This window comes from Ranitomeya variabilis, chromosome 2 (assembly GCF_051348905.1).
Source record: "Ranitomeya variabilis isolate aRanVar5 chromosome 2, aRanVar5.hap1, whole genome shotgun sequence".
Lineage (NCBI taxonomy): Eukaryota > Metazoa > Chordata > Amphibia > Anura > Dendrobatidae > Ranitomeya > Ranitomeya variabilis.
Genome location: NC_135233.1, coordinates 376,533,642 through 376,549,939, shown reverse-complemented (window position 1 = coordinate 376,549,939; position 16,298 = coordinate 376,533,642). Strand labels below are relative to the sequence as shown.

The 16,298-nt window shown below is 43.2% G+C and overlaps 1 protein-coding gene across 4 annotated transcripts in view; it reads right to left on the bottom strand.

Moving 5' to 3' along the window:
* Nucleotides 1–16,298, bottom strand: part of LOC143806092 (regulator of G-protein signaling 3-like) — a 44,463-nt gene that overhangs the window by 15,157 nt on the left and 13,008 nt on the right. For all 4 annotated transcript variants that reach the window (XM_077286034.1, XM_077286036.1, XM_077286035.1 and 1 more), the window contains exons 2-4: nt 10,931–11,371; nt 1,976–2,052; nt 1,473–1,541 (exon numbers count right to left, since the gene is read on the bottom strand). In XM_077286034.1, the coding sequence (XP_077142149.1) occupies nt 1,473–1,541; nt 1,976–2,052; nt 10,931–11,371 (587 nt within the window). The remainder of the gene's footprint in view (nt 1–1,472; nt 1,542–1,975; nt 2,053–10,930; nt 11,372–16,298) is intronic.

Sequence of the window (16,298 nt, the reverse complement as noted above, 5' to 3'; positions counted from 1 at the left end):
AAGACCAAGAGTCACCTCTGCTTCTGAGGATAAGTTTATCCGAGTCACCAGCCTCAGAAATCGCAAGTTAACAGCAGCTCAGATTACAGACCAGGTCAATGCCACACACAGTTCGAGCAGCAGACACATCTCTACAACAACTGTTAAGAGGAGACTTTGTGCAGCAGGCCTTCATGGTAAAATAGCTGCTAAGAAACCACTGCTAAGGACAGGCAACAAGCAGAAGAGACTTGTTTGGGCTAAAGAACCCAAGGAATGGACATTAGACCAGTGGAAATCTGTGCTTTGGTCTGATGAGTCCAAATCTGAGATCTTTGGTTCCAACCACCGTGTCTTTGTGCAACGCAGAAAAGGTGAACGGATGGACTCTACATGCCTGGTTCCCACCGTGAAGCATGAAGGAGGAGGTGTGATGGTGTAGGGGTGCTTTGCTGGTGACACTGTTGGGGATTTATTCAAAATTGAAGGCATACTGAACCAGCATGGCTACCACAGCATCTTGCAGAGGCATGCTAATTCCATCTGGTTTGCGTTTAGTTGGACCGTCATTTATTTTTAAACAGGACAATGACCCCAAACACACCTACAGGCTGTGTAAGGGCTATTTGACCAAGAAGGAGAGTGATGGGGGGCTACACCAGATGACCTGGCCTCCACAGTCACCAGACCTGAACCCAATCGAGATGGTTTGGGGTGAGCTGGACGCAGAGTGAAGGCAAAAGGGCCAACAAGTGCTAAGCATCTCTGGGAACTCTTTCAAGATTGCTGGAAGACCATTCCCGGTGACTACCTCTTGAAGCTCATCAAGAGAATGCCAAGAGTGTGCAAAGCAGTCATCAAAGGAACAGGTGGCTACTTTGAAGAACCTAGAATATAAGACATATTTTCAGTTGTTTCACACTTTTTTGTTAAGTATATAATTCCACATGTGTTAATTCATAGTTTTGATGCCTTCAGTGTGAATGTACAATTTTCATAGTCATGAAAATACAGAAAAATCTTTAAATGAGAAGGTGTGTCCAAACTTTTGGTCTGTACTATATTTATTTTATTTCGATAACCTAACCCTGCTTTACTCTTCTCCACAACTTTATCTCTGACCTGTCTGGTGTGTTCCTTGGTTTTGAGGCCTTCACAGAGCAGCTGTAGTTATATGGTGAATATATTACACACAGGTGGACGCAATGTGCAAATGATGTGACTTCAGGAGGCAATTGGCCAATCAGGATTTTATTTAGGGGTATCAGACTACAAGGGGGGGGGGGGGGGCTGAATACAAATGCAACCCACAAATTTCAGATTTATAATTTTTAAATAATTAGAAAACCCTGTAGCATTTCCTCTACACTTAATCAATAAAAACACATTTAAGTATGTAGGTGTAACGTGAAAAAATGTGAAACGTTCACAGGGTATGAATACTTTTTCTAGGCACTGTACACACAAACACTTATTGGAATAGAGGTAATTACCGTGTAATGTTAGACGAGTGGGAGGGCCACAGTCGGAACAGAGACAAATGACTTCTTTTGTGCTTCTGTCTGAGAGAAGGAAGGCGATCCATCATATACATTATATATACACACCCGATAGTCCACACTTTCCTACCTATACACTCACAGGAGAACGGCGAGGAGAACAAGGCTGGATTTGGCACCAGGTCCTGACGCCTGTGCCTCACACTAGTGGAGACTTACATGTGACTCACTTCCTGAGTTAATGTCATTTTTTTTTTTTTTTTTTTTTTTTTTTTTTATTACCAAAGGGAATTTGCCGGGTACATAACAAAACTCCACTAATGTGGCTGGAAATATTACTGTTTTTTATGGCCTGTGCGTGGTCCCAACCAACAACAGAGATTTGGGAAAGATTCCCCCTCATTGTGGACCACCATGCCAATAGCTTTGGCCTATGAGATGTTTTCACTGGGCAGGCTGGGTTCTGCACATGGCGCCTTGGCCGCGGTCATACTCACTCCTTCTTTTTGTGTCTCGGAGCTCTGTCAGTTTCGCACACGGATCCAATATCGGTTTCTACACTGGAAGCCAGCGACTGCAAGAGACGGGATTAGAGGAGATTAGTGTCAACGCACAATTAAGACCGTGCCGGGCGCTTGGCAGGACCAAGTTGATGTTCCTAATTTGGTCAGATCATTCCAACACTTTATGGTCCGTGATCCTCTAACAAGGGATCTTCAAGAATGTGATGTTGTCTATTCGGGTACATAGATCGAGAACAAGTGGCACCATCATGGCCGGCCTCAGACTGGGTTTCCAAACATCAGTCATGTCTGGTCAGATCCAACCAACGATAAGGCCCCACTAACGATAAGGCCCCAGTCGGAGTATAGGATCAATCCAACACAACAACCAGCACATACGATGACTGAAAATGATCCCACAGAAAACTATGGGATCAGATGTACAGTAGCTCCAGCTTCTGTACCATGCCATAACAAAACTCCGGATAGCCTCAGATATGGAGACGAGCCATTAGGGGTGTGTGATCTGTGCCCCTGGTGGAGGATCACCTCAGATGATCTGGCCCTGGGGAAAACCAAAGACATTCAATGTCCAAAGCTGGGGGTTCCCACCAATCACTCACCTTCTTCTACCCTACTTCTTCAAGCAATAAATGGAGAGGCCACAGAAGCACATAGCTGGAGGAAGAGGACCCCTGTCCTAATGATCAAAGGGACTCCCAGTGATCAAACATTTACTTCTCACCTTTGATAGTAATACCTCTAATTGTATAGCGGTAGTATTTAGAGATTTTATCGCACGGGTATTAGGCAACTTTGTATTAAGCTGTTAGGCAGTCACTATAGGTCAGTATTATATGAGCACTGTATGGCGATATTCACGTGTTTTTTTTTTCCTCATTGGTATTACCGCCATCTAGTGATGAAAAAAATGCCAATATACCACAATAACAGCTCCTCAAAATAGGTGATGAATATCTGCCCACTGCCCACTATTAGGACAGTGGCCTCGTTCCTCCAGCAATGTGGCGGTGCTATAGACAATAAACGAAGTGGCATCGCACATGTTTGGTCTCACTGATCTCTAGAATGGGGGTCCCGTTTCTCTGGCAGTGCGCTTGGCCATCTACCACGGTCCTATAGACAATAAATTAAGTGGCATCACACGTTCTTGACCACAATGCTACATTAATTTCAGTAGGAAGTGAGGGGGAATTCTGATCAGTGGAAGTCCATGAGGATAAATCCCCATAATTCATCATCCATCTTGGAGGGGTAAAACCTCTAATCATATGGCGGTATTATTTGGCGGTATTATATATCACTTGATCACTATCTGGCGGTATGTACATGTGTTGAATTGCAACTTGTACAGTTTTTTTTTTTATTTTTTTAAAATCCAAGTGAAAATCCCAACCTATAGAGCTCAAACAATTTACAGTGGCTGAATAACAGATCCACAGGATAAGGGATTCCAGAATTCAGATATTCATCACCTATCCTGCGGATCTATTACTCAGCCACTGTAAATTGGTATTTGAGCGCTCTATGGCGGTATTTCAACAGCGGAAGAAAAACAAAAAAGTAAAAATGTACATGAACAATGAAATGCATGTAAATACCGCCATATAGTTCTCACGTGATACCAACATACAGTGACCACATAACTAATACAGTGTCAAAGACCTCTTTAATTGTATGGTGGTTTTATTAAGAATCTATTTAAAAACCGCCATACAGTGAAAGAGGTCTTTCCACCAAAGACAGATGATGAACGGTGGGCCTGTTGTTCTGGCAACATGCTTGGCCATCTTCTGCAGTCCTACAGATTAAGAACAGAGCGACATCGCGCCTTCTTTACCAAGCAGCATACTGCAATGTCCATTGCTGTAGGAAGCGAGAGGCGAGCTCTCTCTCTTTCAGATATTTATCACCAGTTTTTGAATGGCAGTATTTTTTAGACATTTCATAGCACTGCTATAATGTGGTCATTGTATGCTGCCATTACATTAGTGCTGTATGCATTGCTGCTTATACGGTTGTTTCTTATTAAGGAGGTGGTGGTAGAATTGTAGTTTTGGTACTGTTACTATGTGGCAGCATTATTTATTTAGGCAGTCTTTGCATTGCTGCTTATACGGTTGTTAATGAGGAGGAGGTGGCAGCACTATTTAGAATTGTTGTTTTGGTACTGTTACTATATGGCAGCATTATTTATTTAGGCGGTCTTTGCATTGCTGCTTATACGGTTGTTTCTTATTAAGGAGGTGGTGGTAGCACTATTTAGAATTGTTGTTTTGGTACTGTTACTACGTGGCAGCATTATTTATTTAGGCGGTCTTTGCATTGCTGCTTATACGGTTGTTTCTTATTAAGGAGGTGGTGGCAGCACTATTTAGAATTGTAGCTTTGGTACTGTTACTGTCTATGTGGCAGCATTATTTATTTAGGTGGTCTTTGCATTGCTGCTTATACGGTTGTTAATAAGGAGGTGGTGGTAGCACTATTTAGAATTGTTGTTTTGGTACTGTTACTATGTGGCAGTATTATTTAGGTACTATATTGAACAACATCTATACTTTCTCCTTCTTCCCTGCGAATACAGAGGAACATCAGGACGAGGCTTATATAGAAGTCCAAGATTTTCCAATAAACAGCGAAATATGTCAAAGTTCATTACGAGTTCACTAAATAAACAGCGGCGTCTTACTGATCGCTCCTAAGTAAATAGAAAATTCACATTCCCAGGGCTAATAAAGCAAGGATCACACCCAAACCAACCCGGGCAACAGAAAGTGACCACCACCAGGAAAAAAAAAAAAAAAAAGTTAAAAACTGCATAAGAAATAGGCATATACTGCATATGGGCTAAAAAAAAGCTTCCGCAAGGAATCCTACTGGGAGAATGTCAGGAGGTGTTAGCCCATAAAATAGGTATATAATGGGTATATACAGCCTAAGCACACTGCTTTATTGTCTGCTTTACATAAGTGATTGCATGGAAAAAAAAAAGCAATCAGACCACATTCCTTGCAGGAAGGACGGGTTCAGGATGTGCCATACACTCTGAGCCCAGATACCATCATTACAGGTGCCAAAGCTACAGATTTGTGAGGCCGGCACTAAGTTGGTGGTCCGGTGCCAGCTGTACGAGGTGTTTAAGACATGTATTTATACCTGCGGTCACTCATTGTCACACCTTGCCGCTGAAGGATAGGGGACAGTAACTAAGTTCTGGTTCCGATCCATGGTCCTTGACTCGTCAGTCAGAAATCAATGAGGTGAGTATACATGGGGCATAGAGGGTACAAGTGACTGGACTCAGGGATTTCATCAGGGTGGGCCACTGCTCTACGGGGGCAACATGACAGTTGTCCAAACTGGATCGGAAAGGAGCTGTAAGGTCTAGCACACAATTTATTTTTTTCTTGTTCCTTCACTTCCTAATGGAAAGGGTATTGACTTTCTAATCAGTTTCCACTAAAAATGTTCTACCACTGTGATCTGCAAAGATGTTACAACTCTCACCACTCCACCTGCCCCTTCGGTCAGCGTTAGAAACAGCAGGAAGTTGTATACAGGTGTGCATTGAAAATGGGGGTTGGAGAAGAAAGCATCTACAGTTTCAGGGAGGGCAGAGAATGCTGTGAAAATAGGGCGAGTAGAAAGCATCTACAGTTTCAGGGAGGGCAGAGAATGCTGTGAAAATAGGGCGAGTAGAAAGCATCTACAGTTTCAGGGAGGGCAGAGAATGCTGTGAAAATAGGGCGAGTAGAAAGCATCTAATGTTTCAGGGAGGGCAGAGAAAACAAGAAATTTAGTGCGGTTCTGGAGCTGTGCTGATAATTGAAAGCATGTAAAGACAGCTGAACCCTGGATATACACAGACCTCACATCCAGCCTATATTACTGGGAAAGACACTCCCACAGAAAAAAAACACCCTGAAACTTAGATCAGACTGCAAACTGCATAAGACGGGGGATATAAATTAATGAAGACTGCAAACCGCAATTCTAACTACTACTGTGTAAAAGTGATTTATTTTACATGTGAAATGTGTCCATAGCTTTTAAAGAGAACCCGTATCACTCTCTTAATTCTGTTTCAGCAATTTATTCTATTTCCCATATACTACCAGAGCTTATAGATCTGAAGCCGGAGAGGTTGGCATGATCTCCATGGACTTCTATGTAATACATCTGCCAACCTTCACAGGACACCTCAGTGCAGAGCTATGGATAAGACGTCTTCCAGCCTAGCCCTATAGTGCGGGCCGGATCTATACCCGCTATAACCGTGTAGTTTCGTTTCATACAGTGCCAATCTGTCAATAGCTTTTCTACAGCTCTGGCAGGGAAATGGTTAAAAAAAAGTCAGAGGTCATGGGAAAACAGCTGTGTTATGAATGCTGCTGCTCTGCGGGAGGGGACAGGAAATAATGGGTCAGATTATACAGACCCTAAACATCCTCCTCATATAATCCTACACTGCCGCCATAGATCAGATCTGTGCCTCGTTCTGCCCACTCCCATATGTACGTTACAGGCAGGCGAATGGCGAGAAGTCTGCACGTGTGGCCTATTTATCAACCCTTCTCCTACTCCATGAACTTTGGTAGAAGCACATTTTTTACTGATCCCTTTTAAATCTGTACCACAATAATGAGAAACAGTTCACAACCCGCAGCTAAGGGGATGGGGGGCACCATTCAGTGCTCTGTACAGAAGATTATTTCAGCAGTTTCATTATCACTGTCACTGTGAGAGTGACTGATAACACCTCTGTATACAGGAAATAACAGGATTCACAATAGATGTCACAGCTCACCTCCTCCTCCTGTGCAATGCCCAGATCAGAGCATGCCCAGAAAATACTTCTATACAACTCAATGGGGTCTGAGCCAGTATATTGCTGCCTTTTGGAGAGGACAGAAGTAGGAGCCTAACATTAGATCTGTGTTAAAATTGTAAGTTTTTTTTTTTTTTTAATTTTCCAAATTTTATATTAATATATATATATATATATATATATATATATATATATATATATATATATATATATATATATATATATATATATATTTAGAATGCAATTAACATGGATCTAAAATAAGTGATTTTCCAATGATAGCCCCTTTTTTTAAAGGGAATGTGTCTTTGTCCAACCCGCAGATTTTTACAGGACGTGCTCTGCTGTGGCCACTTGTCTAAGCACACGTTTCGCTCCCAGCTTATACATCACTTGACAAAGCCTTTCGGCATCCAGTCTAGCATACTTTTTTTTTTTTTTTTTTTTTTTAACTTGGCTGGCTATTTAAGGCTCGTGTATGGCTACCTTGTGGCATTTTAAAGTAGCCTGACTATACATCCCCTTTAAATGGCTATTTTAGAACCCATCCCCTTTAAATGAGTGGTTTTGTAAGCGAGTACGACGCATATCCATGAGCCATCGTACGATCAGATAGATCCCTGCGTAATCAGAATACGGCTTGGACGGCATACAGGGGGCTCCATGCCCACCGCCTCTCCCACCAGTTACCGTAGCAACAGATGCAAGAGTCTGTAAAGATGGAGCCTGCCAGGGTAGAGGGAACTGACGGTGCTGGGATTTGGCCCATGTTAATAGCGAGATAAATGAAATGTGACAGTACACAACACATGGATTACCGCTCTGTTATGTTCTGTGGTTTGTGTTCATTAGTGAACCGAAGAGTAAACATTACTCCACGCAGATGAACGCGGCAGAAGATCGGGACGGGGGGCGGATGTGGAAAAGAAGAGAAACCCCCCGACATGTACATGTAACGGGACTGTTCGTGCTAGAGACCGGTACAGAAACCATTTTTCTTAAAGGGACGCTTTAAATTGCCATCATGATATCATTCCCCTCGCATGGTCTGTCTTAAAAGTGGAACCATCACTATCATTTTTATTTCCTAACTCAATAGTGAACATGAAAATAAACAATATAGGTCAAAGAAATTTGCTTCTTTCTCCTCCTGGAACTGATCTTTCATTCTCAGTTCATCACTAAAATCAGTTTTCAGTGAATAAAATAGGAGCGGACGGTTGGTGCTCATAAACTTCTATGGAGGGGGAGGAGCTAGAGGTCAAAACAGACGTTCTACTGTTTACAGTTCTTCATAGAACTTTGTGAGCACCAACTGTCATCTCAGTAACGGGAAAAATAAAAAAATCTGTATTCACGGAACACACATTTTACCTGTGAACTGAGAATGAACACAACGGGGTGGGCTAACTTCAAAGACACTCTAACCCCCGCCCCTTTTAGCTAAGACCCACCCACAAAAATAGAAGGGGTCAGTGGCTTAGCTTAAAGTTTATGGACCCTGTTGCAAAATTTTCAACAGGGCCCTCAACCATCACAGGTCTTTTATAGTATTGTTCTTCTCATATAGAGCTAAGGAGGCCTTGGGCCATCCCCTAGGCTCAAGCTGCGTTACTATAGGGGCTGGAGAGGTTGTTGTTGCACCTGGAGCCAAAGAGGGTCCCAAGGGGACTAAGTTGAAAAAGGTCCTAGTTGGTCTATATTATGAGGTTTCAGTATTAAAGGCAAATTGTTAACGGGTTCTCATGGAGGGTGGTCGGGGCCCCTCTTTTAATGAGGTCTTGAAGCATCTATATGGTGCGAGCTCCTAACTCTGGAAGATCTGGCCTGTCTGTGTATTATTAGACAGACACACTTAATTTCAAAAAGCACGGTGTAATTCTTCCTTTCCCCTGCGGAGGCGCTCTATTGATGCACTTGATGCAAGATTTGAACCAATTACTGGGGGTACCAGCCACATGTAATTCAGAAACCAACATTTACATTGCAAGAGATTAGCAACAACAAAAACGATTGTGATATTGTTGCTCCTCCCATCCCGAGTCTCCTCCCCCGCGGAGCTGATCACATGCCCAGGCTCAAAGAAATTGAAAATCTAGGCCGGCATGGATGGAATGACCATTAAGTCACTTCTAAAGGCCCGTGGCCAGTATTGCTCGCGGATTTAAACCACTCAGTTCACCCTTGACTGTTGCAAATCAGCAAAACTGATGACAATATGGCCTCATTACAAATTTTGGAATAGTTCTCCTCCTACAATGGCACTCCCCTTTTTTATCTGTATTTCTGTCATGCTTTACCCCAATATTTCTCCCTCCTTCTTCTCTTCCAAAACAATCTCAGGATTGTGGTTAGACTGGATCCTAAACCTTCAATCATCACACCCTCCCACCGTTCCAGTCCCGGGGAGTCTCAATGTCTCCGATGCTTCTATTTTTGTCGATTTCTATACTTTTTTCCCTTAAGGTGTGAATATAGAGACTGGACCAGTTCTGTCAATTTCTGAAAGACACACTGCAAGAATTCCCCTGGGTCTCACCGTTTCTCACAGTCTAGAGAAGATCATCTATCATACTCGGCTTTTCTGGAAACAGAATCTTCGCTGTACTGGTTTCTCAGTTGACCTTTAGTGGCGGGTTAACTATCAGATCTGTAGCACCATGGATTGTGATGGATGAGCAGACTTACAGATCCCATCTACACCTGTCAGTGTGCAAGTCTTCAAAGTTGTTCCATAAACATCATTTCACAGAATAGGTGATAACAGTACGACCAATGGGGGTCCGCCCAACAGGATTCCCACTGATCGTGGGAGGCTCAATTGTCCCTCTGTAAATAAAGCAGTAGCGAGCATGTGCGACCATTTGCGGTCTATGTGACTGGTGGTCGCACATGCTCACTACTGCTCTGTTTGGGCCTTTTCCTTTGCAGGTTGGTTGGGTCTCATCAGCCGTACCACACATCATACATTTATCATCTATCCTGTTAAGGGGACAACCCATAAGGCCCCAATCAATATCATAGTTGGCCAATCCTTCCAATTTTGACGTGACTGGAGAACTGTCTAAAGTGTATGGCTGCCTCCCAATTCTTCCCTGATAAATGAACAAATGCTTACTCGGCAAAACGATTCCTCAGTTGTCTGACACATATGGCTATCTTAAAGCGGTTGTCCCAACTCCTACATGTATGGTATATTCACGATACCCCAAAAGGTCTTCTAGAAGTGGGTTTCTCCTTATGTACCCGTGTGCCTTGTTTTTGCTCATGTTTAATGTATTTGTCTATATTTGCCCCGTATTTCACATGTAAAGCGCCATGGAATAAATGGCGCTATAAAAATGAATAATAATAAAATGTTTCTACCATACCAGAGACAATGCACAAACGGCATCTCACACAGCCAACCAGAACCGTACCCTGTACTGACGAAGGTCCATAATGCCAACACAATGGTGTCTGCAGAAGGGTATGACTTTTTAGGCCCAGGTAATGTTTAAAGAGGACTTGTCAAAAGGTCACAAGTGGACCACCATATGGCTCCAGAGATATTAGAATTTTATAGTCTTTCCCAAGGGGGCAAAGCTCTCAGGACAATAATGCAAAAAAGCTAAAGACACGCCCCTGAGGATCTTGTGAGTCACACTTCCTTAGTGGAGACTATAAAAATTTGCATTTAATAAGAAGTCCATATCTCTGGGATCGTATGGAGGATTTAAGAAAACAAAAGACTGAATACTTGAAAAGATCAGCGGGAATAAAATATGAGTAAAAACTGGTAACATGTCCTCTTTAGAAGGACATTGACTTACAATAGTCACTCATAAGTGGCACTAGAACGACAGATTACTTCCTTGGGGATTACATTTACTTTACATACTAGTTCTCCCCATGAAGCATTGATGAAGCCGAATCTTCACAAAGAGGAACAATTCCTTTAGAGAAAGGTAGGCGGTAGGACCTCTTGAGGCTTATGCTGCGCTGAGGATACTGCCATAGGGGCTGCTGGACAAGTTGTTCTAGGCTTAGAAGAACATTCAACCTTTGGTGCAATTTGCTAAAGCCATGGGTTAGAAGGTCGTGTCACCCTGTAATTTTACCTTAAAGGATCCCATAAAAAACGACAAGAGATTCTGTTTTGCAGCGTTGACTTTTGCAGCTCTCCTCTTCTTCCTCAGTGTCTTTGGTGATGGCAAGCTCCATCCACTGCTAGACTTCTCTTTTTCCCCAATGGTCTCTACCCTGCCACCAGAGTCCAAATGTGACTCACTCCGTGTCCTCCACATGGATCCGGGGACCCCCAGAGTTCTGTGATCTCCCCCTTCTTCTTCATCACTGTCACAAACTAAGTTACCAGCACTGAAAGACCGTTCCACTCTCACTTCCGGGACGGGCAAGGATGGGGCATTGGGAGCTGAAGGATCAGGAACATTAGGAGGTGGTTGTCTTCTGATAGCTACACGCTTCCAGTGTTGAGGGTTATCGGGAGAGAGACAGGTGTCACTGCCAGACTTTCTTAACGGGTTAAATACATGAAGCATCTGTAGGAAAAAAAAAATGGCGTGTTAACATATGACCCAATTGTAAGTCAATACACAACTTGTAGGAAATGCTTCACCCATCGAACGACTCTCTGGATGGAGAGCACCATCTCATGAAGATGTTCCTAAACATGTGGTTCCGATTGTCTAACATGGTTGTATGGTCCCAAGACAAAACAGGATTCTTGGCCAGTTCTTTAGATTTGTCCATATTCTGTTGACCACTTTGGTTGGTATTTGACTCAAGCTTACTACCATAATTTAGGAAAACATATCTTCTCTCACTTGGGGATACATTTTCAACACATTTTTGGACAAGCTTTCAAAACTGGGGCAATTTGAGGCCTTTGCCATTTGGGCTCTGAAATGTGACTGCTGAAAATGAACAGGCTGGTTGATAAAGGCACAACTCGCTCCACAAGAGATCTATCCCCCGCCATGTGGGTGTCTAGGACAATCATTTTACTAGTCTTCATGGATCACTTTCAACAATCAAATGAGGATATTTACTCAGATTAATCATTCTTTTTTTCTCAACTTGTCTGGAGCTAATTTTCTTTTTCTGGTCGCATCTCACTCCAAACCCAAATCAGCCTGGAGTCAGGTTTCTGGTGGAGTTTTGAATTTGGTGTTTTTGAGACTCTTTAAAAAAAAGGATGTGACTTTTGGAACTAAAAAGTCATCAAAACCGGTCAAACACAAAATAAAGAGCACTTATTTTGCATCAAATTCATAAATTAGGTGAATCGTTTTTAAGAATTTAGAAACAATACATGTCGGTGAATCAGAGAACAACAAAAAAAAAAAAAACTTACTGCACGGCTCAAGTACAGAGCGGCTGTCATAGGACAGTCTTGTTTATAGGGTTTCGGGTAGCAAAAATTAAAATTCCTTCAGCTTGGGAATGAATTGACCACATTAATTTGGGATTATATTACCCATTTTGATGGCTATCCCACCTATGCAGATTTTGGTTATCCCATCTAAGAATTGAGCAGGTTTTTATTTTTGGTCATCCCAACCATGGATTGACTGCACAGTTTTCGGTTATGCTACCCATGGACTTACAATGTAGATCAGTTTTTGGGTTCTGTAAAAAATTAGTTGACCGTGATGTTTTTTTGTGAAGGGCCATCTCACCTATGGTTTTACATAATGACATCCCAGGACTGACTTAAGGTACCTTCACACGAAGCGACGCTGCAGCGATAGCGACAACGATGCCGATCGCTGCAGCGTCGCTGTTTGATCGCTGGAGAGCTGTCACACAGACCGCTCTCCAGCGACCAACGATGCCGAGGCCCCTGGGTAACCAGGGTAAACATCGGGTTGCTAAGCGCAGGGCCGCGCTTAGTAACCCGATGTTTACCCTGGTTACCAGCGTAAAAGTAAAAAAAACAAACAGTACATGCTCACCTGCGCGTCCCCCAGTGTCCGCTTCCTGACACTGACTGAGCTCCGGCCCTAACAGCACAGCGGTGACGTCACCGCTACTTTCACTTTAGGGCCGGCGCTCAGTAAGTGTCAGGAAGCAGACGCTGGGGGACGCGCAGGTGAGCATGTACTGTTTGTTTTTTTTACTTTTACGCTGGTAACCAGGGTAAACATCGGGTTACTAAGCGCGGCCCTGCGCTTGGTAACCCGATGTTTACCCTGGTTACCAGAGTAAAACATCGCTGGCATCGTTGCTTTTGCTTTCAAACACAACGATACACAGCGATCGGACGACCAAATAAAGTTCTGGACTTTATTCAGCGACCAGCGACATCACAGCAGGATCCTGATCGCTGCTGCGTGTCAAACGAAACGATATCGCTAGCGAGGACGCTGCAACGTCACGGATCGCTAGCGATGTCGTTTCGTGTGAAGGTACCTTTAGCCGTTTTTTTCAGTTAATTCTAAAAACCATGGTGAACCTCAAGAAAGGATAGCCAAAAAGCAACCCAACAATGGTGTGGTTAGCATGGTAAGTCCATACATAAAATAACACAAATCAGCTTGGTCAAACCATGGTTGGGTTATCCTACTCATGAGCTTATCATGGTGACCACACAGTTCTTGGGTTCTCTGATGCATGAGTTGACCGTGAGGTTTTTTGAGCTATCCACCTATGGTTTTAGTAGGCTGGTTTTAGGTAATCCCATCCCAGGATTATTGGATCTGATTTTTTGGGGGTTAATCTAAAGACATGATGAATCTCAGTGTGGGATAGTCAAAAAGCAGCATAGTCAAGCCAACAATGGTGTTACCATGGTAAGTCCATGGGTAAAATGACCTAAACAACTTGATAAAACCAGGATTCGGTTATTCTACTCATGGTTAACATGCAGACCACACAGTTTTGGGGTTCTCTCGTGCAGGAGTTGACTATGCTGTTTTTGGCTCTAACCAAAGTGTTTAATAGGCTGTTTTTAAGTAATCCCATCCCAAGATTTGACTAGTTTTTGTGGTTAATCTAAAAACATGGTGATCCTCAGGGTGGGATAGCCAAAAAACCCAACATTGTCAAGCCAACAATGGTGTGGTTAGTCATGGGTGAAAGAACCCAAAACAGCTCGGTCAGACCATGGTTGGGTTATCCTTCTCATGGGCTTATGTGGACCACACAGTTTTTGGGTTCTGTCATGCAGGTGCTGACAATACCAGCTATCCTTTCCTGAGGTTCACCATTTTCTCCCTTTTTCAGATTATCCAAACCATGGATTGACCTTTTCTTTCTGCTCATCCTACCTTTTTTTTTTTTTTTTTTCTTGGCGGGAGAGGGCATCACATGTAAGGGATGCCCATATTTTCATTTCTTTTAGAATACCCCACTCAAGAGTTTATCACCAGTGGGAATCTCTCCAGCATCCGTCAGGTTTTCCGGTCGGCCAATTGACCTGTCTCCGCTAAATGGTCGTGTGTAATGACAGACAACGTGAGGTTTATGTGGTTATTTAGGGAGGTGCAGCTGCATTGTTCCTTGTCACGTAGTGGAGAAATAATAGGAGGTTAAAAAACGAACTTGAAGTGTTTTGTTTTTTTTGAATGAACAGATCGCTTGGTTACAGGAATTTTGCCATAGGGTTTCATTGAAAAAAAAATTGACAATTCGACTTCAATAAACTGTATTTTTTTATTGGCTGCAGAATGAGTTAACTGAGGGTAAGTTAGTGAGTTTTTTCTCCCAACAGGAGAATTTATAACTCTTATCTTCCTTCCTCTGAGAACCTCTCAGCCGATTTGGGATCACATAAAAGTTGAGCTGAACATTGTAGTCATAAATCAGCTAAGAGGAGCTCAGAAGAAAGATAAGAGTTATAAACGCTCCAGTCAGAAGGAGCTCACTGATGGTTTCTCAGTTAACTCATTCTGGAGCCGGTGATAGAGACGCTGTATATGAAAAAAAATGATGCAAAATTATTAATGACACATGTATGAAAAAATGATTTTTAATTAAAAAAAGTAAAATTAAATACAAATAATTAAAAGGAAAATGGACATTTTTTTGGGAGGCATTTTTTATTTTCACCATTTATATTGCTTACGTCATCACTGGGGATATTCAGGGATCAAGTGAACGCCCATCCCTACAATTTCTATCCTCTGACAAATATTCATGGCGTATGTACAGGGAGTGCTCTCCGTGGTGCCCACCTTAAAAAGGGGTGACCAACTAAAAATTGGCACCTTATAAAAAGGGGCTGAAGATTTAGGAGAAGAGCTGCTGAGATGACTCCCACCTACGTATGTGGCATAAACCCTACAGGTCAGCTTGTAATGGGTGATAACAGAGAACGATAGCCTACAAAGCAAACAAGACAGACAGCAGGTTTAGGTGCATTGCTTCTGCTGTGGTTTCGGAAAAAGAATAAATTTAAAAAAAAAACAACCGTATCTGTCAACTTGAAAGCACAGAGACGGCCATATTGTGGGAAACCACACGCATTTCATTACCGGTGACATCAGACTATGAGGAACCAAGGTTCGCTCGCTCTCGGTGCGGCTTTGTGGACTCTGATGTTTGACTGCAGGGTCATAAAACATTATCTATATATTTATATTTAGCTGGCGGTAATGAGATCAGAAGAAACCAGAGAATATTTCGTCAGGTTTCCGCCTGTATCTATGCCGTACACGTGACAGGAGAAGTTCTGCTATTTTGTAAATGGGCTTCTCGACTGCTCATCAGATGAGTGGAATCATACAGGTCTGCTACCATAGGCTAAAACCCAGTCCTGACACTTCTCACAGCTGAGAGTTTGTCACTTTGTATGGACTCCGGGCAGAGATAGAAGCCATCGTGATACCCTCCACCCACAACTAAGGTGTCTCCTGGGAGGTCTTTAATACTGGGTGGCGGGAACCAGTAAATGTCTCCCATCTCCAGTGGTAAAATTGTGGTGCCCCCCTTCCCCCCCCCCCCAAAAAAAAAAAAAAAAAAGGCCATGGAAAAAGTGAAACAAAACAAGGCCCAATTGTCCTGGGTGGCAAAACCCAGCAATGTAGTTGGAGCCCACTCTTCTAAATCCTGTTCATCATTGCTCTTAAGGGCATGTGCACACGTAGGTTGGATCTCTGCGGATTTTTCGGCACCTGTCTTTGTAAATCCGCAGGTAAACCGCACTGCGGATTACCTGCTGATTTACTATAAAACTCATGTTTGTGCAACTGCTGCAGAGTGGGAGGAGCACGTGGCGGGCGTTGCAGCAAAGTGGGAGGAGCACGTGGCGGGCGTTGCAGCAGAGTGGGAGGAGCACGTGGCAGGCATTGCAGCAGAGTGGGAGGAGCACGTGGCGGGCATTGCAGCAGAGTGGGAGGAGCACGTGGCAGGCGTTGCAGCAGAGTGGGAGGAGCACGTGGCGGGCGCCATGCCTTTTTTTTCCCTCTTACAATGCCCTTTTCTGAAGCCTCACACCTCAAAACCCAGTTCCTGCATTTCCATGCC